Consider the following 25884-nt stretch of genomic DNA (forward strand, 5'->3'; position numbering starts at 1 on the left):
CTTTTTCTCTCCCTGGGCAGCGGTCACCCAACAGCGGCCCTCCTCCGACAATCCATCATCTGTTGTCCAACTCCTCACTTTATCCAGCCTCTCCCTATACTCTCTTTCGTGCCGTCACTTCCATCGCCTGTCGTTCCTCCTCTACGACGCCGCACCTGTCGACAACACTTCTCGCCCCGTCGCCGGCTCGTCTCAGAGGTCATCCTCTATGGTTGTTGCTGCCGTCACCAGTTGGGTCTCCTCCACACCGGAGCACACGGCCACCTGCCACTGTAGTTGCTGCGAATCTGGAAACGCCTGCTCCATTGTTTGCTAGTAATAGTTTTGCACATGTGTTGGCTAAAGTTGGATGTAGTTATAATGCAGCAGGTGTGTGGCTTCATTTAAATTTATGGTGTTTGTAGCGTCATTGTACATTTTGTACTCTTTTTTGATGTGGTTAAATCCTAACCTTCTCTCAAACGAAAATCTCAGTACGTACTACATTTGACTTTGTACTTATGTTGTTCCATTTTCTTAATGTGATCCCGTAGCGTAGTAGCACGGGTATCTTACTAGTAGTCTGGCAAATTTGACTTATTAAAATGAACGGCCAAGGTTGCACCCTTGCAGGAACACCAGAATCAAAGCTTGGCTCTAAAGCCTCAAGGGACCACATAATAACCAAAGACTCTGTCTATACCATCTCTGTCACCACAGCGTCACATTATTGTTGAATTGTCCGCGGAACATCTAAGTTTGGGGTATACAATAGATCGAGCGACGCAAATTATGACGCTGATGGTTCTGGCTCTTTCCCCTCCCCCCCCCCCCCCCCCCCCCCCCTGTTCACAATCTTTGTACTGTCAGCCGGCGCCACGGTGTTAGGCTCCTTGGTGTACATGATACAGTCGTCGAGAGTGTAAATCCTGAGAGCGAGCGAGGATACAGTTGAGGTCTTGATAGCTACTGTGAAGGAGGACCAGTACCACCAATCATTCTTCAAGAACTCGGATTTAATCACTCTCTCCAACATGCTGGTCGCCAATACCATCTGGAAGAGGCACAGAATAGATACGGTTAATCAGTACAGTGGCTAATAACAGCCCTCTCAAGCATTTATTTGTATGGAGATGATGATGTTAGAGAGCTTTTAATATAATGGACAGGCACAAAAATAATAAAGACTAGTATATTTTTTTTTTGTGTGGCACAAATTAAGGTGAATAAATAGATGATGAACTCACCTTGGATATTGATTCTGCATGTTTGACGAAAGCACGCCATGAACGCCTTCGCATTTGTTGAGACTTTGAGGCTCTCAAAGCTTCCTCGGGCAGCGCTGCATCTATATCAAGCAAATTTATCTTCTGTTGCTTTAGGATATGTGAGTTTCTTCCTGTAACAGGCCTCAATGATGACTCCGGAACCAAGCCACCGTTAACAGCTAGCAATCTTGTTGTTGGCTTGTCTGTTGCAGAAGATGCTGCTTCGTCACTGGAAGTAGTGTCAGTATCAGGGGCTGGCTCCTTAGATTTTGACACATTTTCATCACAGGAAGTACTACCTGCAGGACAATTTTGCGCAGAATTGGACCTCTCCTGCCCTAACTTTTGTGCAGACATTGCCTGGCATTCCACTAAGGAGTTGGAAACCCAATCATCATTTGGGATGTCATCTTGCTTTTCGTTTTTATTCAGAATGACTGGAGGATCAATAAAAGCTGCACGCGAAGGGACAAAAGACGGAACTCCGTTTGATCCAATAAGTCCAATATCCTTCACTATCTCCTTGTTTGAATCATTGGTGGCAAATTTTCTGCAAATCTCTTCAAAGTTATAAGGGCATGACTTCATCGGTTTTGTGGAGTCAGAGGTGGGGCTAGGATGAACAGAATCCTTCTCCTTGTTGACATGTCCATTGCACTTTCCAGCATGATCTTCATACTCCGTTGATGTGAAGTAAGTCTCGTGACATGCTGTGCAGTGATGTTGAGCTGGCCATATAGGCTCTAAGCAGTCGCAGCGGCATGTTTTCCCCAAAATTGCTGCAGCCTTGGTACTGGGAAGTTCCATAAGCTGCTGCTCGCTGCTGTTCGACGACCCCTTGGATGATACTGGAGGATCACTGAGAACAAAATTACCCAGCTGGTGATTAAGATGCCTCAGCCGCTGCCACTGCCACTGCTGGATAGCTCGTTTCAGCTCCTTCTCCCTTGGATCGTATTCCCTTAGCCAGTCAACAAGGCTACGGATTTCTTCATCCGATTCATAAACAATGGCAGATGCAGAATTCCACCCTTTACAATCAGAAGTAGACCCACCAGCGACCAGTAAAGGACGTTTACCAGAGCGTCCTAACACCCAGTACAGTCGACCCAAGGAATCCTTTCCCAGAAAATCTCTTCTCAGGGATGCCATATTAAGCTCCGACTCTACTGTGCCAATTGACTCCTGCACTTTTGAAATCTGGTCCGATAAGTATCCATTTCACCATATGAAGTCCTCATTTCCTCCTTATCTTTCAAATCCTTCAATTCATAATTCAAAGCATAAAACTTCTTCTGGAGATCATTGAACTTATCTGGACATTTTCCTATATGTTCTCTTATCAGGACTGTGTTGAGCATTTCATCACAAAGAAATTTCAGCATATCTATTCTCTGCATTTTGAAGATAAATGTTAGACAATGTAGGTTGTCACTTTGTCCACTATGAAAATCAGCACTCAGAGAAATTATTAGGTATACCGTAAAATACTAGAGAAAAGATGATTTGTCCAAGTAAAATCATATAAAGGAATACGAGGAAATTTGCAATACACAAAGAACTTAAACTTCCAAACATTAAACAATAGAGATATTTACTTGAAACATAGAAGAGAAAACCATACCTCTTGTGTGCTAAGCTCCCAGTACTCCTTTTGTGTCACTGCTGCAGCTAACTTAATAAGCATGTCATGATAGGTTCCTTTCTGCTGTGGTTTCAAATCCTGAACACCCTGGTCAAGATGTGATTTCCTTTGAGCTGACATGCATGATGGTTTGCCGTGAAATGCATGAGACTCTGCTCCTTTTCGTTGTCGCTTAAAATCCTGAGCACCCTGGTCAAGATGTGATCTCTCTGGCTTTAACATGCATGATGGGCAGAACCAGTCTTCTCGTGGTATATGAGCTAGTGGTGGATTCAGGCAATAAGTATGGTACTCTGCGTCGCAGTCATCACACAAGAGAACAACGTGATCGTCTCTATCAATGCCACATACTTTGCAAATACCCACCTCCCATGGAGCTTTAGGTAATTTGGTCGCTGCAGTCAGAATATCATGTAGCTCCTCATGGATTTCTGAACCAGTATTCTCATTAGAGAGGTAACAATCAAATCTCTGAACAAGGTCAAGCACCTGCACCAGTCATGTAAAAAGAACAGAAAAGCCAAAAGGTTTACTTAAATCCTTGGAAATAATATAACTTAGTAAACAGTAAATTTAACAGTAAGCTAATATATACTCAAATCAGCATAGGTAATCCCAATGAGATGGTATAAAGCTAAATAAGTGAGCCATTTTTTCCTAGTTGCAATGTTATCTTGATCATAAACGCAGGTGAAATGAAATTCTGGAATCAGCATATCCTGTCCTAACCTTGGGAGAGCAGATATGCAGCACTGAACATTTGAACATGTAACTATTTAAACATATACAGTTACTGCAATTGAGTAGCACATGGGTATACTCAGAATATTTCACATCGTATGACAAGCAAAAAAAAGAAAGGAACCGGCACATGGGTATTGTTCAAACTATGTTTTCCTTAACTGAAAATTGGTAGTCAAGTATTGCACAAACAACAAGGAAATACGGAGGTGTTCTGCAATCAAAAGACACAATTTGCTAAAAATGTCCTTTAACCAGTTGAAAAGTAGGTGTTCGAAGCAGGTAAACTACCATACAGAAAGGGATAACAAACCTCTGTCTTATACAATTCAAAACTCTTAGAGAATTCTGCAACCATTTCCACTATATCTGTTCGATTGGCACATGCAGCATACAGATTACGGATTACCTGTAGGTAAACATAACAGATCAGCAAATTTTTCTAGTTTGTGCACAAGCTAACAGTAGGAGTATTTGCAGGCACATGAAGTCATCCATGGAAAATCTGAGAAAATATCCCATGCGTACCTCTTGCACATCCTCAAAAAAAGTCTCCCAAGATCCACAGTAAGCACCCATAGCCAACCTTATATCAATTGTGCGGAAGTCCAAAGGGCGTGGCACCATACCAGAAAATCCAAGGATGCCCTCATCCTCATAGTCATTAGAGTTCACTAGAATAGTTCCAAGCAGATTCCCCAAGATCTTATATTCATCTGAGGAAATGGCATGGCGCAGAGCAATACGACACTTCTTCAAGATAACCTCTGAGATGGAAATAGTTTTCCTTTCATTTCTTGGGTTTTCAGGTTTTTGTGGCACTGTTACACGGCGTGCCTCTGACAACACAGATAAAACAGCTTTCTGCAACAAGGCAAAATAATCTTTTAGTGTATTTTCAAATAGTCCCCTAGTCACAAGGGTCCTCAAATTAAATAGAAGATAGACAAAAGTATCATGGCAAAGAATAAGTCTAATCAGGTGGCGAGCGAATACATTTCTTCAAATACAACATAAGCATGGCCGTGCTATGCACTGACTCCTCTTCTGGTAGTTATAGTGTATAGTAAAACTTTGGTTAAAATGCGAGGCTGACAGCAAGTTCATGTTAACCGAAGTTTCCTGCTCAGGCTAAAAAAACATGTAAATATAAAAATACATCAGCTGACTGGTTTCCAAGGTTTCAAGAAAAATTCTACAACCATTCCTGTCATCCTTTTAAAGGGATAGAATACTTCATCACATAAAACAGTAAAACAAAACAAGTGTTAGGGGAACTAGAAACTAGAATTTATGCATTTGTATTGACGGCCAAGGGCAAATACATGAGGAGTTGCAATCTAGACTGCAACCCAAACAACAAACGGTACTAAAACATAAACTAATACAAACTCATACTTTTATTTTAGCAACTTGTTACTTTTTAAGAGAAAAACACCATAAGCATTGCAGCTCGATCTATCAATAAAAAGATTTTTATAAGGGCCTGAGAGCAGGTCAAAGCCAGAAAAAGGAAAATAAACGCAGTCTGGAACAGCAATAATACAATGACTGCAGCCTGCAGGAGCATTACTAACCTTGGTTCGTCCAGATGCATTAGCCTTGTAGACCTCTTTACTTATCGAATGTTCCAAAATTTTCCTTGCCCATTCTGGTGGTTTTCGGCCCAAAGCTTCATAAACACAATTTCTAATTCTCGTTCCCACATTTGTCGGTAATTTTCTCATAGGCTCTAGTGCTTCTACCCAATCTGGCAATGTTCTATTATCAGCAATAGGCACCTCAGCAGAATACTTGTAATTCATCATAAAAACCTTGTTTCCTTCACTTGGTAGAGAACTGCATATCAAATTCTCCGCCTCCAGAAGCAGCTGAAAATACAAGACAATAATTACAGTGCAGCAAAAATACACATGAAATTTACCATCGTCTAAAATAAGAACACGGGAAATTTAAATATCTCTTAGTGGGTGAACAAAACACTATAGATAAATCATACAACGAATGTAACACAACATCCTTATAAATTGTATTCGATATTATCAAAATATCACACAGCTGGACAAGGAATCAATGTAGTCAAGATATCTCCAGCCAAATAAGCAAAACCAAGAATCGTGTCTCCACAGAAAAGCTTTGAAAAATATCATAGAGAAAAACAAATGGGCAGTCTTGTAACTGATTATACTCGCCTTGCTAGGCTTGTACATACCTCTTTTTACTACTAGTACGAAATAAATATAAATACAGAGTAATGGCATTCCCTGTTGTTTTACCCTATAAAATAGAAAGCAAGACTGATGGTGACAGGTAACCCAAAAAACCAAGGTTTTTTCCTAAGCAGGATAAAACAGGGATATGTGTTATGTCCCTCATGGAAACAACATAGAAACATACTATTATGTAGAGTTAACGTGTATAATATAATTATACAGGGTTCGAATCAAAGCAAATATTAATAAAAAGAAATAAAAAGTTAAAGAAAAATCTAAAAACAGATAGCAAATAACCATAGCATACAACAAGCTAAAGACTACAACTCATGTCTGATTGAAGAAGGAAAGGAAGGAATGATCCAAATGAATCACAAGGTTCAGCTAATTGTAGAAGTAAAATGCTTACCAGGGCATCCTTCTCCATGCCGGCAACCCCAGGTACTGCTCCGCACAGGACGCCACCATCACCGTGTAGGCAGCGGAATAACTTCACCCCTTCTCGACTGGAAATATCTGACACATCCATGCACCCCTTTATGGAAGAAATAGCTAACATATACCTTCTAGCCAACTCTGGCCAAGTCAACTTGTTAGCAGTTAGCATATCAAAGTTAAATTCCTTTGCTGAAACAAGGCTCTCAGTGTCCTTCTTTCTCCCGCGCCTGGGTTTTGAATCTTTGGGGTCAATGTTGAGCTTTGATAACACCTCACCAAAAAGAACCCTAATGAGTGCAAGATGAACCCTGGGCAATACTGTACCAGTGCACCTCCCAAGTGTCTGGGCTGCCAATTTATCTAGACGCGCTTCCTTCATAGAGGAAGTTTCAACAGGAATAAATACAGACACAATCTCTTCGTTATTGGAGAGACCAGATTCACTATTTGAATGTGATATTGAAGCATCAGCAGGGGAATTCATTGGTGAAGAGTAATCCCTACATTCCTGAAAGCCCTTTGACAGTGTTTCTTTCTGACTTGCACAAATTGGCCATGGGTCAGCAAGGTCATCTTCTAATTGTTCATATGAAGGCACATCTTTGAGATCAATGATTTCAGCAAAGCGCCCCAAGAACTCCCATATCTGCAAGAAAATTTGAATGAGAAGATGGATGCAAGAATAAAAAGGAAATGCACAACTTTGTAAAGATGTGTTTCTCAAATAGCAGAAACAGTGACAAATATGTGAAGAGCTACCTGGAAAACATCTGCTGCCGATTCTGGTTGAAGCTTATGGCTAATAGGACGTCCCGGAGGTAGCTTGCGGATGCTAGAACCGCTGGGCTGAGCATGATCGTGTAGCCCAGTCACCCCACCATGTCTACCATATGGCGTATCCCCATTACTTTGACCATCTTTATACACAGATAAAAGTAAACCACTTGCAACTGTTACAGAAGAATGAAATTCTGCCCTATTGCACAAGAACTGTTAGTTTACGCAAGACCTGGATCTAGGAAGAGACTCCACAATTTCTTGAACAAATTCCAAATCAAGCCCAATTCTATCATGGTATAACCAATTCTTCAGTAATGTATAAGTAGATTCCACATCATTCTTCTTTTCTGTAACTCGTGGTATACTGGGGCCATTGGATGAGCAAAATCTAGTTAAGGGAGCGTAAGGACCATCAAAGTTCTGACATCCACTCCCCTTGTTTAATAAATGATATTCGCTGTTGTGTGTGCATGAGAATACCAGATGCCCATGTTCCTTGTACATTTTTTCACAAGCTTCCACCATAGCAGAAGAAATCATCCCCCATACTGAAGAGGATGATGTTCCTTCAAATGTAAACTCACCAATTTGGTCATTAATATTGGCTTCTTTACTTGGTGGAATATTCTCAGAATTTGAAGGTAGTATTTGCGACATCATATTTGAACTCTGTACATCATTGCAACCCAAAGAAGTCCTTTTATCCTCCGTATCATTGGTAAGACATGATAGAAAATCTTGTTTAGTCTCAGAGGGACTATCGATCATCATATAAAGATCATCATCCATATCATTAGCAGTATCTCCAATAAAGCTGCTACTTTCCTTTGTTTCAGCGGCCTTTCTTGCACCATTCTGAGAGAGAATGGTCGAGGCTTCTGGAAGGGGGAACACTGAACATGGTAACCTTCTGACCTTAAACAAAGGCGCAAAACTCCCTCCATCACACACCTCACACTCAAACAGTGAACCAGTGACTCTATCATGCCAATAAGATGTAAAACCAACTGGCCATATCTGATGGCAATTGTGGTAGCTTGCCTGTTTATCGATTTCTCCCAAGCTAGTTATAAAGAAATCTTGATATTGAACAGGTAGGCCAACCTAGAGTAACAACACAAAAAAGCAGTGTTATCAAAATCAGCGCGAAGTGAACGTAAGATAAAAGAACTGCAGTATAAGAATACAAAGGCTGTAGCAGTGGGAAACAATAACATCTAAAATGGACACTGGATGAAGAATACGAATATGAAACAGGTAATGAGATACTCACACTGCCATGATATGCTTGACGGTTGCAATTTTCCGCAAGAAATTTTGGAGGCTTTGGTAGATTTCTTTCTTCTTTACGACTCCAGTCTGTTGCTTTCGTAAAAAATGATGGCTCCATAAAAGTACTGGAACTTCCAAACTCGTGCTTCTCAGAAAACTTGCGAAATGCTGATTTTTGTGGAAAATCTCTTCTCCTGCAGCATGTATTATTGGAGCTCTGTTCTATGTTTCCATAAGCAATGAAATTTTGATCCACAGGAGGAAATTGTTGTCTCATGTTAAAACAATGAGGAAGACCAAATGCTGGCATAAAGTGATTCCCATCTGCAACATGATAGCCAGAAGTGGATTATTATAAGATGCACCACCAATGATGGTCAATAGTTACTTTAGAGACCAGACGGCTATAGCTTCAAACGGTAGCAGGAACCATAATTTTTTGGAACTGGAATTAAATTTCCGTTTATGGATAAACACATAGTACGCCTAAGTGGCCACACATGCACTGAACATGGGGGCAAGCAGAAGTTGATTTTGATGGTTAGGACAACCAATTGCTGTCTAAGAAAGCATGGAAAAATATCAAAAAAAAGCAAATAAATCTCTCTTGCAGTACATATGATTGCTCTAATATCCTTACCAAAAGGAGTTGTATTATTCAACTGCAGCCCCTCAAAATGTGGAGTAGCCAATTCAGTCAAATGAGCTCCATCAGCAACACTTACTCTGCGAGGAGGACCAAAACAAAATATTAACTCTCTTGTGATGACAATGTCTGTACAACAAAGGTTATTAGAAAACTTCCTATAACATTTCTGATACTATTATTTCAGAGCACCCCAAAACAGTCCAATTTATAAAGTTTATCGCTAAATAGCTGCCACAAGTTACTTGTAGCTTCACTTTTCTTTGCAAAAAGCAGAATTTCAACAAATCAAAAGGTTTTTACTTCGAACAGATCTTTCAAGAGTAGTCAAAACAATAACCACTTGACAATTAAACAGCGAGCATCATGTACAATAAATGAAAGCACTGCTGTGTAACACAATGAACCAGCTATAGAAAATGCAAGCACGCTTTCAGCGCTTATTCTCTTCAGCATAGCACATAAAAGTAGTCTAAAACAATGAAAGGACAATAATGATCTGATTGTTCTACAATTTAGTTTGCAGTACTACTGAGAATTATTGGCGGCACAACCTATTCACCTGCTATGGTTATAAGCTTCTTAACACACTGATTTGCAAAGAAAACTCGATTAGGAAAATTCAACTCCATAATAATCACTAAAGGTACAGAATAACAATCATCAACATAACTAAACATTGTACAGAACGACCAATATGTTAACATTGTACTAAACATTGTGGGCTGAAAATAGAAATAGTTAGCTTCAAATCATGTTTGATTTTGAAGTTATACTGCAGTTATCTAGTTGGCTGCAGCAATTTCACAACCAATATGTGGATTTAAGAAGATCAAAAGATCTGCTAAAGGAAACAATGAACACTGGGGCAATTTTGTCCATGAACTCAAGAGAAAGGTTCACCAAATAATATGTGACAAGAATATAGACCAAACAAGGTGGGGAAATTGTACAGAATCTATGCATGTACCAGAACTAATAGCCAGGAATAAATAAAGCAAACTTTGATGGTCTGATGCAGGTATAACACTTAACAAAAGTTCAAAATTCTAGAGCTCAGAGCCCTCCGCACCGCCCCCCCCCCCCCTCCCCCAGCACCACCTCCTCCAAGGAGAGAGACTTGTCTGTATATATCATAAAGTAAAGTAGAACAATTTGGTATAGGGACACCTGGTTGAGCAATTTTTCTAAGTACATAAGCCATTCTCTTTATGTGAATCTAAATGTGATATCAAAATAAATAGACAAGAAATTGCAAAAAAGGGCATGCGTGAGGGTTCATGATCGAAAGCATAGAACGTTACTTTCCGAAAGGCATTCTTTCTCTATAAATTTAGTGTGAAATATATCTTTTCAAAATATAAGAACCAAGCAATTTGACAGACCATGATCCAGTCTCCAAAGGAGACCATCCTTCCAATATTTATGGAATAACACAACCAGAATAGGAAAGGACTAAATCCATAACATCAATGCACCCTAACCTACACTTCAAGTCAGGCCAGAATCACTAAGCAGTGCATGTTTTCACAAATGCTTGCATAATCTTATATGATGTATATGATATTGAAATGCTTTAATAAAGGAAAGGCATCATTTGCTAACAGTTGGGTAAAATGCGTATGAACTGATCAAGAAAATTTGCAGCCATGTGAGAGTTGTCATGCTAAAAGAAGAATAGGATAGATGATTAGTGGGTTTTCAATACATAACTTGGTTAATGGATGCCCCTTCTACCTTAACAGAAATATGTTTCATATAATTTATGCCTGCCTATTTTTTTTACTTTTATTCAAAATCTTTATTCCTCACTAAGGATGTGCACATGGTTGTAATATTCCAAGATTATCAAATACACAGGGGCAGACCCCAGGATTAATAAGCCTGGCAGGAAACCCAACAGTTTTCAGTGAGAAAGGAAATCATGTTAATATCAAACCCAAAAGAAATTTCCATACAAGAATTTGAAATTTGAATTCATAATGCAAAACATTAGAGCTAAGTTTTCTTATCAAAGTGCATGCTCCCATTTGACAGTAAAAACAGTCACAGAAATTTCATAGTACCACCAAGCGGTATGTTCTTTAGAAATTCTGTAATTGTGAACGCCGGTGGAGTCACCTTACAACTTTGGTGCCCACGCTGGCACTCAAATTTGGCCAGCTCCCCCCCCCCCCCACACACACACACACACAAGATTCAAGGAAATCATGACTGCAATAGGCTGAGGGACAGCAGAGGTGGTGTGGTCCATGCAATTGATGTTTGCCACCGTATTAGGAACTACTTCGGAGAGGTACTGCATTATACTCTTCTCCACAAGAATTAAACAGAAGAAAAGCAAGCCGGTCGTGTAGAGAGCTCAATTACTGGATGCCCAACTCCATCCCCACAGCACTCTCCGCGCACAGGACTGGAAACAGGATGAATACTATCCGAGAGATCCAAAGTCAGATCCAGTAGTGAGCCATTAAAGAAGGCAATTCAATATCCAGCAGAATCCACTGTAGTATGATTTGCTTATTTCATCCCAGAACAAATTCGGATTCAGAAAAGGGAGTTTCTATCATGAGAATTCATAAAGTTGACCCTCTATTGGCCGGTCAGCCAAAAATGACAATAGTCCAATGAAAAAAATAGCGTGCTACAAGATTTAGCACCGCCCTTCTCCAGATTATAGGGTGCTATATTTGAAAATAGTGTTTTGCACAAAAATAGAATATATATATATATATAATGTCAAATATGAGGCAAAATCTATTTGAGTGGAAGCACAAAGTCAGCCAGTGCCATCGATCCAATTTTAAAATTTAGTTTGAACCCGCCCCCCTCTCTTCCCTATTTTCTCTCCATCCCCTGCAGACCGGAAGCGACCACGACACCCGCTCGATTCGTCAAGCCGGCAGTCAGATCCGCCAAGACTGGCCTAGGATTCGTTGGCCCTGACGTCCCCTACACCGTGTGCTCCCCATCTCCTCCATGGCCACACCCCCTCGTCTCCTTCCCGTGGCAGATGCATCAAAGAGGAGGAGCACGCGCATGCGCATGAGCAAGCAGCATCAGGAGGAGCTCAGCGAGGTGAAACCGTGGAAACAGTAGAGGAAAGTGTTACCTGGTGGCTGACTTGCCGCCGTTGCCGATGGCGTGGCTGACATCAGCCCTTCCTGTGTTGGCTGGAGTCAAGCTGGAGATAGCCGCCGCCTTTGCCCCTCGTGAGAAGACGCTGCCGCCATCGCTCAAAGCTCGGGTGGGAACTGGGAAGGGGGGATGCGGACTAGGGTAACATTGCCTCATTGGTTAGGTCTGACACTGAGAATGAGTGGAGTATGGGCTGTCGCCTGCCAAGGGGTGTTTTTGGGCCGCTGGGCTGTTGTTTTCTCTGTTTCAGATTTTTGCATGACGCTACAACGCTATAACACTACAACTTTTAGCTCGGAAATAGTGCACTATTATGCAATTAGCACCGTAGATGCCAAATTTTGTATTGTTCATTGCCGCAGTACCATAATGCCGGCTATGACTCTCTTTAGATGAGAATCATCTTCTCCAGTGAGCATCAAAGTTTGGCGAGGGCTTTCAAGGTGGAGAAAGATCTAACTAGCTAAGAGAGAGAGAGAGGAATTGGACTACCACACCACCAACCGACGGCAACAACAATGGCTCTAACAATAATGGAAGGGCCTCCCACTGCTCCAACATCCTTCTTTGCCACAACTGAATGTAGTCAACCTTCATTTCTTGCCATCAAACACATTGTACATGGATCAGCATTTGGCATCGTCAACAACCTGACTTGGAAAGATATCAGTCCACAAAGCACAGAAAAGATAATTAGGCAGCTAACCAAGGATCCCTCAATCCTAGGGATTGGCTGCAGTTGATGACATGAGATGGAAGGTGGAAAAAAAGTGCAGGATCATGAGCACTCACCAAGAAACCAATAGCAGCGACTACTGAGGTGAAACACTCACACCAAGCACATGGGGCTTGCTTAAAGCCTTAAAGAGAGCGACGAAGATGACATACCATGTTGTCAAGAACAGAATACACTGATAGTGGCTGTATACAGACCTCGCACAACTCACCATGCATTAAGAAAGGCATTCTTGACATCAAGTTGAGAGACAAACTAGTGGCAAACAGAAGCCATGACAAGGATGCGAACTGTTGTCACGTGTGCCACATGAGAAAATGTCTCCCCATAGTCATGACCATGCTCATGATGAAAGCCACGAGCGATAAGACGAGCCTTGTAGCACTGAAGAGAACCATCACAACGAGTCTTAACCTTGTAGACCCTCTTACAACTGACGGGAGTGTGTGGCAGGCCAAAAGGGCACGGGTTGGGCGGAGAATCGGCGGCACACGAGAGTGGCTTTCCATCACGCCCGATTGAGAGGAGTGACTACCGAATGAACTTGATTGGAGCGAGACGGGCAACAACTGTGAATCTAGGCAACGTGAAAACGGCTAGGAGCATGGGAATGCAGAGGCGACCGTGGGATTAAGATGGTGGTGAGAGGAGATCGAGAGGAACTCGAGTAGAGAAGACCAGAAAGAAAGATCGGGAGGGAGACGAGTTGTGGCTTTTGGAGTAAATATTGAATCCCTAAACCTAACTTTTGGCACCATGCGAGGAACTATGCAATTTGTATTTCCATTAGGCCATAGCTTGTGACCCCATAATGCAACATAACTAAGAGATGATATTGTGGTTACCCACATGCGAGGGGAATGTGATTTTTATAATTACCGAACTGGACCATTTCAGAATCCAATGTATAGATAGGATATGGTAAGAGATTCTTTTACATCTATACAGACTATCTGCTCTGATTTCGAACCCAACACACTAGATATATTATTCATAATATCCGATGATATTAGGATTATGGAGTCTTTTAGAGAGATTATCCAACCCTCTTAAATAGGATAATGCGAATAGAACTTCAATAAAAAAAACTTGTCATACAAATGTTACTTATTTATGACATGGTGTGCTTGACTCCTAATGTTTTACTTGTGGAAGTTTACTGCCTTATAGAGTTTATTATGTGCTTCTAATTGTTATATATCACATTGTAGTTATGTATGCCCTTTACTATTGTAATTTTGTCCGGCATTTAAATATTCTTCGCATGTGTTTATTACCCATTTACTTGTGTCTATTCTCGGAATGAGGCATTATGCTACCCTGCCAAGTCTAGCTCCGACATCATCTGTATACCACTCTGCTTCTGAATCCAACAAAATAATGTGGAATAGGGTATTGCAAGTCTACCCTCGTCTGAGCAGTATCTGATCAAATACACTTCACTTGCACCTGTAAGCTACATGTCACGGATCATGCTCCACGCCACCCGATGACGAGCAACACCCTAAGGTGTGAAGAAGTTAATCATGAAATCATATCATACTTCCTATTCTTTAGCGAAGGCACCAATGAAAAAAAAGATCAAATGGCATAATGCGGGCAAGGCTGTCCAACTGTCGCCAACACCGAGGGTGTTCGTGGCAGGGTGGCATCACGACATCACACAATGCCATCCGTTGCTCCTTTATCACGGCCAATGTTTCCACCACACCCTCCTATATGGTCATGACATCTTGTAGGTGGTTTGATGTTCTCGAAGGTGTCCCTGGTGAGTATTGTCACCATATTGTTGTTGTTGGCTGTCAACTTGCTCCAAGGAGACTTGATGACAAAGTCTATGGTGAGCACAACGAAATTATGTATTTCGTTCACCGTGCGGTAATTAATACAGTGCAAGTTGCATGGTTGTGCCTTGATTAAGATGATGCACAAGTCAAGAGAAGAGAATGTATCCTTGGGATATAATTTTACTTCATTGATTGTTGTTTTGCTCAAGCATAGGCTCTTCTGCATATGTAGGAATGGCCTCTTAGCAAGTTCACCATGAAGATATCGGTAAATAGTAAAATCTTCAATCCACAAAATATGGAAAATTGTGATCATGAGAAAACCTAGTATACCCTCAATCCTGAGGATTCCCATAGACCTTGCAATATGGGAGTCCTTTGGGATGTAGGTCAACGACTCACAATATGAGGTTAGTTCATCTTCCGTACATGGCCTAAGGTAACTCCCTTTTTGTGGCGAAATTGTCGCATATGGGTTTACATATATGCCATTTGCTATATAAGGGGATACCATGGTATACCTCTCCGAGAATCACCATCGATCAAATGTGTAGAAGGTCCCACTCGGACTTCTATGAAGATGCGCTGAATTGTGTGATGGCTAAACTCACAAAATACAAGTAATACTGGTGATCAAACATTACCAGTCTTAAACCTTGAGAGTTTGTTACTCTAAGCCTTCAGAAAGTACCTAATGGCTCTTTAGTGTTCAGACACAACGACGATTCCATTTACACATCAGAACTATGTTTGTAGTTGGTCGAACAACAGAAAGAAAGATCGGTTAACATCTCAAATCAAACAGTTATAAGGAGTTAGAACAAATGACCATCTACAAGTAAGGTGTCAGAAAGAGTTCCCATGGTATTGCAAAATAACAAAAATTGTTAAAACTAGTAGTAGCAGCCACAAGTAGAAACATGGTGATGCCAATTTTTGAGTCGCGGCAATGGTCACGGACTGCATAGAAGGTCATAGATAAATTCCAAAAGGGCAATGTTACATCGGCGGGAACAAGTCACGGGCGAGGGAAGAGATTGGAGTTGGGCCATGCTCGATCTAATTAGGATGGGCCATAGGTAAGAAAGAAACAGAAATGATTCAATGCAGTTGGTCAAATAAGGAAGGGTTGTGACAAATCAAGAAATTACTGGCTAAAGGAGACAAGAAAATTGAAAAGATTTGTGTGGCTCTGGATGAAGTTGAAGAGAAAAAAAGAACTCGATGGAGTAACAAATAACCATGGACATGCCAAACTAAAAGATCCTTTAGAGATCTAGCTAAAGACTGTGTAGCAAGGTCGAGGCGTCAAGGCCGGCAATATTGAATCTGAAGAAAGAAAGCTAACAACAAGAGTCGTGTCCACTGATCTTGAGCAATGACGTGATGATAAGTATATAAGAGGCACCGAAATAGATTTCCATGGCGATAGAGGTTAGGCACAGATGCTAGCAGAAAGACGATGTACATGTTTGTGTGTGATGTCCCATACATTGTAGTGCATGGGAGGTTAGGGATACCATTCACAATGTTGTGACTCGTAACAAATCTACTCACAACTACAATGTAGACACAATTCAATCTTGTAAAAAGATTTCTGGATTATGTGAATACAAAAGAACTAGTTCTATGGGTAGGTGGCGCTAGAGGTACACAAAATGTATTCGTACATCGACCATGTGAGCACTCTACCCGCCCTCTTTTTGTCTCGCTTACCATACATCAGTAAGCCTATGCCATCATTGACATTTGGTAGCATCAACACTAACTACTGCTATTGGTGGCAATTCTTCCTACTATAGCTTGATCCACGGGCCTGACAAACATGTCAAAACCATTCTTCCTCATGGGCGGCACCACCGGTGGAGAGCCGTGATGAAGCCCAATTGTGGTGCTGGTGTTGGAACAATCGTCGACCATGGGTTTCCTTATCAAGTAAAATCTTTACACGATGATGAAGATAACACTTTAATGGTGGAGGAAGGTTTGTCAAGAAGAGTGGTGGTACAAGCATCCGACCACAAGTCACTATACTTGATCTCTCTCCATGATGGGCCTTTCATACAAGTTGTATGCATCATCTTGTGCTCACATGTCCCTTGTACATGATATTGACGTGATAAAACCCTAGACGTTGGATGAATCGTCCACCATTTCAATCTCCGCCAATTTCCCTCGCCTTCGACAATCGATTTAGCCTTAGGAAGTAAGGATCAATATCTCGCTAGGAGTTTAGGTGCCTTCTTTGTTAGTCTTGTGTTTGGTTGTGATGGCCCCATGGTGGTCTCCCAACTCCATCCTCGACCTAGTGTGACCAACATGATATACCTCATAGAGCTAGTGATTCTCAATGCTCATTAATTTGGGCTTTCCGCCTTTTCTACTGGTTGTACGTCCGAGCAACAGTTTGGCAGCCTGCCTTGCAAGGGTTGTGTCCCTTAACCACAGTGTTTTCGGTCATATAGGTTCTCACCACTTGAGCTAGGCAACTCATGTGGCTCTTCAAAACCTATAAGGTTGGCTTGGCTTGTGCGGGTTTGACCTTTTGTGGTTTCGTCACCGAAGACATGGAGAAACATCAGACATTAGATCTAAAGACATTGATGTAACTTCTGGGTTTATCATGGATTTTCTTTGTTGGTGGCATTCCAGTTGTTCCGATCCATTGTACTATCGCTAATCAATCAATAAAGCTAACTCATTGTTGTGCGGAATCCCCATCTACCATTTCCATCCGCAGCTCAGTAGCCAGCCACCTTCGTCGCCGATGCTTCATTTCCTTCTACTATACTACTAGTGATCCATGCTCCAATTAATCACACTAATCCAAATCATCTTCTCTTGTGAACCCGGTAGATTCATTACTTTACTGGAACATACTAAGTGATACCTAGCCACAAACTTAATGGACCGAAAGAGAACCCACAAAAGAGTTCATGATCCACATTAAAGATAAAGTTCAAATTTCCACACTAGAATTTTGAATAAGGAAAATACCAGACAGTAATATCATGCAACAATGCAAGAGAAACCAATCAAGATGCCTTCACAATGAAAGAAAACATGAACAGCTACAAATTTCTATCGTACAGATTTGCAAGTCATAGTGATTTTAAAATTCCCTAAGGCTGAACTGCATGTACCTATCAAGGCCCAAACATGCAGGTGTCCCACTTCAATAAACTAGTAACACAAATCAAATTAGCGCCACAACTAGAATAAAATAAAATTATTTTTAAAAAAAGTTCTTATTTTCTATTGGATTGAATTTAGCTCTACAACTATCAAACTCATCAATCAATATGGTGATATAATCTGGGTGAACTCTGTAGCTATTATTTTCAAAAAAGTATAGCAAATAATGTCATAAATCATCTCCCATCTCCCAAAACTAAAAGACACATCTAAATTTTTTTCTTGGGGTCTGTCCAGGGCACATCGAGTGCCCTAGTTGTTGCACAACTAAGTAACTCAATCAAACATAAAAAGAAGAGAAAAAGGAAAAAAAAAGAAAATACCCACACGAGTCTTCGTGAAAATCAATGACATAAAACTTAGATGTGCAATACTTAGGACACATCTAGACATGCTTTAGCAAGACAGGAGAAAAAGGAAGGCACATCTAATTTGTAAGTTAATCAACTGTGTTGCGTCGTAAGTCAGCCCGTTACTTAGACTATAGGTTATACTGCAATCTACAAGAAAAATAACTGCGCGGTATACCTTCAGGGTGGGTCGGTTGCTGGAGGAATATATAAACTAGGTGATCGCCGGGCTCGTGTACTCGATGATGGCATGGTGCATCCATCGGTACCGCGGCAGGAGGATCTACACGGGCTGAGACGGCGGGGCTCGGTATCATGGCGTACGTTCTGTGGCGTCTCGCGATCGACTAGCGCAGCTGCAGGCGCAGAATCGATCTGAACTGCTAGGCTAGGTCAACTCACGGTGCCTGGCCTAAAGATAAAACATGGGCTTGTTTTTGGGCTTGGGTATACAGCGCAACACAATTGGGCTCCAGTGCAATAAACTAATAACACAAGTCAACCCCCCAAAAAAAACACAAATCAAATTAGTGCCACAACTAGAACAAAATAAAATTATCATTGTGCATGCCCTCATTGCCGTGAAAGGGTGACAGCGGCAAATTACTAATTACATGCATATCAGGGATAAAACATGCAGAAACCACAAATTACTCGGTGTGGCCACTAAATTAAAAGAAGATGCGACACTATGCATGCTGGACTCTTGCTAGTTAATGCTTTAGAAAGCCACTGCTACCAATTGCTAATTATAGCATTCATTTTAAAGCAAGTGATTCAGGGCACAGTGTTATTAACAGTCAAGCAAAGCAAAAAAATCCAAACACCAGGTTCATATGCTGTGTTGACAGCAAGTGCATCTGTGTAATTAATCAATAATCATAAGAAGTAGCAAACCAAACATGAGCCATCGATATAACCATTACCATCCGGAAAGAACTCCCGTCAAGCAATTCCTTCCGGACGGCATGAACAACAATAATCTACGCACTTCTTAGATCTACATATAAAAATCGCTGAACAAAAACAGATGTAAAACCGTAAGTAAATTATCAAGAGGGAGCTGACATAACTGCCTGGTGATGTCTGGGACGGTGACGGCACATTCCGGGCACATCCAGTCCTCGTTCACGGCCACCGGAGGCCGCGGCACCCGCACGCCAGGGGTGTGCAGGGCCGGCGGAGGACGCAGGGCGTGGACGCAGGATCCATGGAACCCGCGTTCGCAGGCGTCACAAATTACGGTGGATCCGGGCAACTCGGGGAGGCCGCAGAACGCGCACGGGTTCCCGCCCCACCCCGCTATTCCCGGGTGCTGCGCTAGCGCTGGAGGCGGCACCTCCACCGACGAACCTGCGAGCGCGGCCGCAATGGCCGACCTCCACCATTCCCCACGCTGGTGCGCCAGCGCTATGCCACGGGCTTGGTGCGCGAGCAGCAGCTGAGCCTGCACGTTAGCGGGAGGTGGGAGCTGTGGTGGCCACGGCGTCGGCGGCAGCGGCGGAGGAGCAAAACTGGGCGATTGGAGAACCGGCGGCGGTGGCGGCACATCCAGCCATGAACCTGCGGTGGTCGCGGCCGCACTGGCTGTAGCAGCAGCTAACCTCCACGATTCCGCACGGTTTGTACGCCAGCGCTAGCTCGCGGGCCTGGTGCGGGAGCAGCAGCTGGGCCTGCACGTTGGCGGGAGGCGGGAGCTGCGGTGGTGGCGGCGGCTGCAGCGGCGGCGGAGGAGCAACAATGGGGATGGGGGCAGCGAACTCGCGCGGGGGCGACTGGAGACCCGCTGGCGGCGCCGGCGACGGCGGGGGCGGCTCGTTGAGGTCGATGTCGAGATGTGGCGGGTGATCCATGGCGAACAGGGGATCAGGTTCGTGCTAAAGCTCAAGCTAGGGTTCGATTCCGGGCATAGCAATGGGGAGGGAGGGAGGAGGAGCTTAGAGATAGAGCGAGCAATGTAAAGCAGAAGCGCACGAGCGAAGCGGGGCTGGGTCAAGGCAGGGATTCTGGAGAGAAGAAACGGACGGGGAAATGGACGGAACACGTGGACGTGTAGGTGGAGATGGGTTGTCAATGAGCAATGTTGTGCCTAGGGAGATGGGTTGCGGTGGCGCGGAGCGCGTGACGCGAGCTCTTTCGTCTATGGAGCGGTGCTCTACCGTCGGTTGGTGTTGCTTATGTCTATGGTCGGTTGTACACAAAGACAAAACACGTTAAGTGTAGTGATAAAGCATGCAAAAGCAGATTTTAATTGCATGCTTTGCTGGAATATGAGATATACATCGAAATCATTCATTAATGTATTTATTTATTAGCATCTATATTACTATTATATATTAGAAAAATCTTGTATTAGTTTGGTGCTTTGCACAAGAAATATATTAAAATCATTCATTAATGTCTTCTTATTATACGGAGCATGTAGAAACCATTTATTAACATATATCTTGGAAAATCTTATATTAATTGTGTGCTCTGCTGGAATACGAGATATATTCTATTGAAATCAGTCATAAATATATATATTTTGAAATGGACGAACGACTGGCTGGGGACGCGTAGGCGGAGATTGGTTGTCAGTGAGCTCTTTTGGCCCGTGGAGCTGTTCTCTACAGTCGGTTGGTGTTCGCTGTGTCTACCATCGGTTGTACACAGAGACAAAATATGTTTAGTGTACTGGATCGTAACATATGCAAAAGTAGCTTTCAATTGAGTAATTTGCTGGAATACAAGATATACACCAAAATTGTTCATTAATGTCTTCTTTTATTAGCATTTATCTCACTATACATAGAAAAATCTTGTATTAGTTCCATGCTTTGCTGGAATACGAGATATATATTGAAATCGTTTATTAATGTGGTCCTATTATAGAAAATATATAGAAACCATTTATTAACATATATCTTGTAAAATATTGTATTAATTGTGTGCTCTGCTGGAAGAGGAGAAATATATTGAAATCGGTCAATAATGTGTGTGTGTGTGTGTGTGTGTGTGTGTGTGTGTTGATATTGTTCTATTTACTACATATATTTCTTCAAACGATGAACACGTTTCAATGTGATCACATCAGTAGTCCTAATGATTTTCTCAGATAATGATTGTTATCGTCGTGACTTCTTATTCGCGACTTCAATTAGAATATATCAAAGCTATAAATAAGAGATATAAAACAATGATGGATATTGTTTATCTTAGTAGTGGCTTGCAGATTTTGTAAAAAGCCATTTTATTAAAATAAGGATTGATGTCAATTTACTTTGGTATTGTATATGTTGGCCTTCGTTGGGTTTGGCTGTTGGTTTACACACCGCCAAAAGAGGTTCAGGGCACATGTGTGGGTTTCACTAAGCATACCCTTTTTCACTCATAAACGAGAACCAAATATTAAGGTATTTATTTAATGGATTTTTACATTTCTGCCCGTAGCCGGTGCCCACCATACGATTTTGCCCCTACTTTCAAAGGGTGTTCAGTTTTGCCCTAAACAACATGACATATAGTGTCACAGTGAAACATCTTTGACAAGATGGAAATTAAACATAAGGGGCATTTGTATAACCAAACACAATTACTTTGGGGCAAAAGTGAGCATAGTTCAAAACTAAGGGCAAAACTATCCAACAAGGCACGAATGTGAAAATCTCTTAATTTACATTTCTTGTGTACGCCGTAATTGCACCAATAAACTCTAAAGCTGGAGATATTTTTTGACATTTTATAGTAACTGGTGATTAATCTTTTGATGATGATATGTTAGCAGTGACCAACTGGTGTGTTTACAAATATAGAAGTTTCATTTCATTGTTGTTATGGTAATTTATCTAAAAAATGTTCACAGGTTAATGTGATTATGTTTTGCAGAATCGATGAACTTTTGATAATAATTACTGGTATAATTGTAAATTTATTTTCATCCTAGTTTAGAGAAAATCTTAGCCAAAAATATTGAATAATAACCAAGTATAGAAAACATTTAGATATGGTATGGAGATTCTTGATAAATAAATTTTGAAGGGATTGTTTTTAAATTTTGATCAATGAATGAGGAAAAACATAAAATGTATTGATTTGGGTTTATCTTCGCTGTTGGATAGTACTCGTCATCAAATATCCAACAAGCTTGAGTTTGCTAAATCCAGAGTTCATTTGCAGATGTTATGGCAATTATGGTCTTACTTGCGTTCCTCGTTTGTGCTTGGGCCTTTGGCAGAGCCCAAGCGGTAGTACCGCGTGGCTCCATGGTAGTACCGCTTAGGCGGTAATTCCGCTATGAGCTACCGCAGCTACTGCCGCTTGGGAAATGCCTTCTGTCTACTCTCTATTAGCTAATGGTAATGGCACGGTAGTACGGCTTGTGCGGTACTTCCGCCTATTACTACAATTGCTACTTCCACTTGTGTTCGAGGACTGTGCAAGCATCTGTTGCCTATTTTGCTCTTGCGGTAGTTGGACGATAGTTACATGGTAGTACCGCTTTGCGCGCTACTTCTGCTCTGGTGCCGCTCCATTGTCGCTGGTCCATCTGTATCCAGTGACAATACCGCTCACTGTAGCCAGTAGTACCGCTCCGACGGAACTACAGTGCTTGTACTTTGTAGTAAACACTGACTGGCACTGGAAGTACCGCTATAAACAGCAGTACCACTCCCCCGAGAGGTAGTACCGCTTAGAGCATCTCCAGCTCCCCCCCCCTCTCCCGAGTGTCACCCCCAAGATGGGTCAATGGTCCGATGAAGATGGCGGCTTGTAAAACGTGTGCATGTGGTGTGCGCTTTAGGTCTGTTGCACCGGCTGTTAGTCCCGATACGTTATGTGGATGGATCGGCGACGACACTGGTTATAGATATGGAGAGTGAGAGCACTCCTCATTATCGAATTTGTAGGTGTGAGTGGTGGCTCCGGGTGATTTGATTTATGTTCTTGTCAGACCTTTGTGGAATAATTAATAAAGATGGCTGCATGCATCGATTGATGGTGGTCATAAGTTGACATATTTCTTGTAGTGAGCGGCTCCGTCTTGCACGGAGCTTCGGTGGAGTTGTCAAGTCATGCCTGGCTGACAGGTGTTACGCTGAATTATGTTTGGTTGGCAGGTGCTACGCATGACAGATCTTCCAGAGTCTTCGCGTTTGGACGGACGAGCGCAGGGCGGTGGCGCCGTTGGGCGCCGTGGTGGCGTCGATGGATGTCCGGACTGGCAAGGATGATGCGGAGCTATCTCCTGAAGATGGGTCAATGGTCCGATGAAGATGGCGGCTTGTAAAACGTGTGCATGTGGTGTGCGCTTTAGGTCTGTTGCACCGGCTGTTAGTCCCGATACGTTATGTGGATGGATCGGCGACGACACTGGTTATAGATATGGAGAGTGAGAGCACTCCTCATTATCGAATTTGTAGGTGTGAGTGGTGGCTCCAGGTGATTTGATGTATGTTCTTGTCAGACCTTTGTGGAATAATTAATAAAGATGGCTGCATGCATCGATTGATGCAGAGGCCGGGGGTTCAACCTCCTTTTCTAAAAAAAAATACTTATTTTTCTCTGTCATTTACAATTTTCGTTTAGCAAAGTGATGTGCTATCAGTTCAGACATTGCACTTAAACATTTGCAATTTTTTGAAGAATATTCTAAATGAACTAGATCACGAGTCTCAACCTGGACAGAGTTGTTTGTTCTGTTTGTACAGCTAAATATAATCTGCTATACTTTGATCTATATATTCACGAATTAGTTGTACTTGCTTGCTATCGTTACTAGTGTTAGACAAGTGGTAAAAGTGTTTATTACCCAAGTGATGGATGTCTAACTGATTGAATCATTTGCTATATAGATGACCAAGCCAAGCACAAAACGGCGCTCATTGCTGAAGAGCTCCAACAGAAGGCTGCTTGCAAGGTTTTGGTCAAAGGTGGTGCTTGCAAACAAGAACAATTGATGCCCAGATCGATTTTATAATCACTGATATGTGATGCAACCCCTTGTTTCTGCTACAGAACCTAGAGTAACGATATGTAACTAGGATTAACCCGATGTAATGCTTGTTTCACAAATTTGTGATGCGACTTCTAATTCTATATGGCATGGATGGATTGACCGAACAACAATAAACCTCGAGTAGCCTGTAATGCAATGCAACTGCTTGTTTCATGAATTTGGAATACAACTTGTGATTCTATATGAGAGGGATTAACCGAGTGACAATAAAACTCGAGTAACCTGAACAAAATCGACGGAAGAATTCTGATATATCTAACTGATGAAAACTGACATTTGTGTGACCCAGCCGTTTGTTCTGCTCCACTGCTGTCATTCCCTTCGTCTCATCCCTGGCTGTTAGATCAAGTAACCTGTACCCACATCTACTACAAATCTAGTGGGCAGACTAAATCGAGGGAAGAAGTATATAAACTCGTGGGTTAATCAAATTTTTGTTTTAAGAAAAGGAGGATGACCCCCGGCCTCTGCATCTGGGCGATGCATACGGCCACTGTGGGTTAATCAAGATGCATAGATGATTTACCTATCCAGCTCTAAATCTCAGTGCCCGAGGATGAGAACCGAGCCACTGTAAGTTGGCCCGAGGAGCAAGCAAGTCCGAGGAGTCGAGATGAACTTTCAGGCCAGAGCTCATCGTCTGAGCTGAACTTGATTGATCTGGATACCAATCGGACATCAGTTTCAACGTTTCCACTGAGTTTCCATGCGATACTTTCTTGTGCTGGTCAATCTCATAAGTTTTCTTTTTGAGGAATATCGCGCTTTATTGATCAAGGATAATCAAGAAAATGCCTCCCGGTTACAATCTGGGGTTACATGAAAAATAGAGTTATTGAAGGACTCAGATGATCTAACTAGAATATGTGCTGCGACAATCCACAAACGATTTACATGACTAAAGCGAATGGACGACAAGAATGACGCCAACTCCTTGATATCACTGATGAGCCCCACCGGCGAGTGATCAACCGTAGAAGCATTGTTTCTCTGGATAACGGATAATCAATCTGACTGGAAAACGTCCCTTGGAAAGCCTTCCTCGTGGGTGAGAGCCACTGCACGTAGCACCAGTGGTTCAGCTACTTCTGGGGCGGTAATCTCATCAACGTGCTCGCAGCAAGCTAGCAAGCAATCTCCGATGTCGTTTAATATATCCTATCGGCTCAGTTTTTGGGGAAAAAAAGTTCTTTTGCTCACGACCTCCACCAAGCCGCCGCTACTCTTGGCCATTGTCGTTTCTTCCCCAATGGCTCCCCAATACAGTCCAGCAGCCGCCTCTCCTCCAATTGCAACTTTTGAATCAACATCACTCCATGGCTGCTCCAATATACTCCACACAATCGACGAAACCCTCCTCCGCTTGCCTTTTTCTCTCCCTGGGCAGCGGTCACCCAACAGCGGCCCTCCTCCGACAATCCATCATCTGTTGTCCAACTCCTCACTTTATCCAGCCTCTCCCTATACTCTCTTTCGTGCCGTCACTTCCATCGCCTGTCGTTCCTCCTCTACGACGCCGCACCTGTCGACAACACTTCTCGCCCCGTCGCCGGCTCGTCTCAGAGGTCATCCTCTATGGTTGTTGCTGCCGTCACCAGTTGGGTCTCCTCCACACCGGAGCACACGGCCACCTGCCACTGTAGTTGCTGCGAATCTGGAAACGCCTGCTCCATTGTTTGCTAGTAATAGTTTTGCACA

General features: G+C 42.4%; 1 protein-coding gene across 3 annotated transcripts; it reads right to left on the reverse strand.

Moving 5' to 3' along the window:
- Positions 1 to 637: 637 nt before the first annotated feature.
- Positions 638 to 19350, reverse strand: LOC125547389 (methyl-CpG-binding domain-containing protein 9-like). 3 transcript variants are annotated; one of them, XM_087514437.1, is made up of 11 exons: positions 19262 to 19350; positions 8977 to 9062; positions 8338 to 8660; positions 7044 to 8168; positions 6256 to 6930; positions 5211 to 5504; positions 4162 to 4497; positions 3947 to 4042; positions 2872 to 3381; positions 1227 to 2641; positions 638 to 1033 (listed from the first exon to the last, which is right to left on the reverse strand). In XM_087514437.1, the coding sequence occupies exons 10-11, from the start codon at positions 2397 to 2399 to the stop codon at positions 770 to 772; spliced, it is 1437 nt and encodes a 478-aa protein (XP_087370563.1). In that variant the 5' UTR covers positions 2400 to 2641; positions 2872 to 3381; positions 3947 to 4042; positions 4162 to 4497; positions 5211 to 5504; positions 6256 to 6930; positions 7044 to 8168; positions 8338 to 8660; positions 8977 to 9062; positions 19262 to 19350; the 3' UTR covers positions 638 to 769. The 3 variants fall into 3 exon arrangements, 2 of the variants coding, with proteins under 2 accessions (XP_087370563.1, XP_087370562.1); XM_087514436.1 differs by lacking the exon at positions 19262 to 19350 and adding an exon at positions 12095 to 13141; XR_015599215.1 differs by lacking the exons at positions 638 to 1033; positions 19262 to 19350 and adding an exon at positions 12095 to 18922 and having other exon boundaries at positions 2401 to 2641.
- Between the last annotated feature and the right edge of the window lie 6534 nt (positions 19351 to 25884).

Source organism: Triticum urartu, chromosome 3A (assembly GCF_056163025.1).
Source record: "Triticum urartu cultivar PI428250 chromosome 3A, HENAU_Tu73, whole genome shotgun sequence".
NCBI lineage: Eukaryota > Viridiplantae > Streptophyta > Magnoliopsida > Poales > Poaceae > Triticum > Triticum urartu.

Coding starts and splice junctions, on each gene's coding strand:
- LOC125547389 (XM_087514437.1), bottom strand. CDS start 2,399: ATGGCATCCCTGAGAAGAGATTTTCTGGGAAAGGATTCCTTGGGTCGA. Junction 1,034..1,226: donor ATGCAGAATCAATATCCAAG/GTGAGTTCATCA, acceptor TGCCTCTTCCAG/ATGGTATTGGCGACCAGCAT.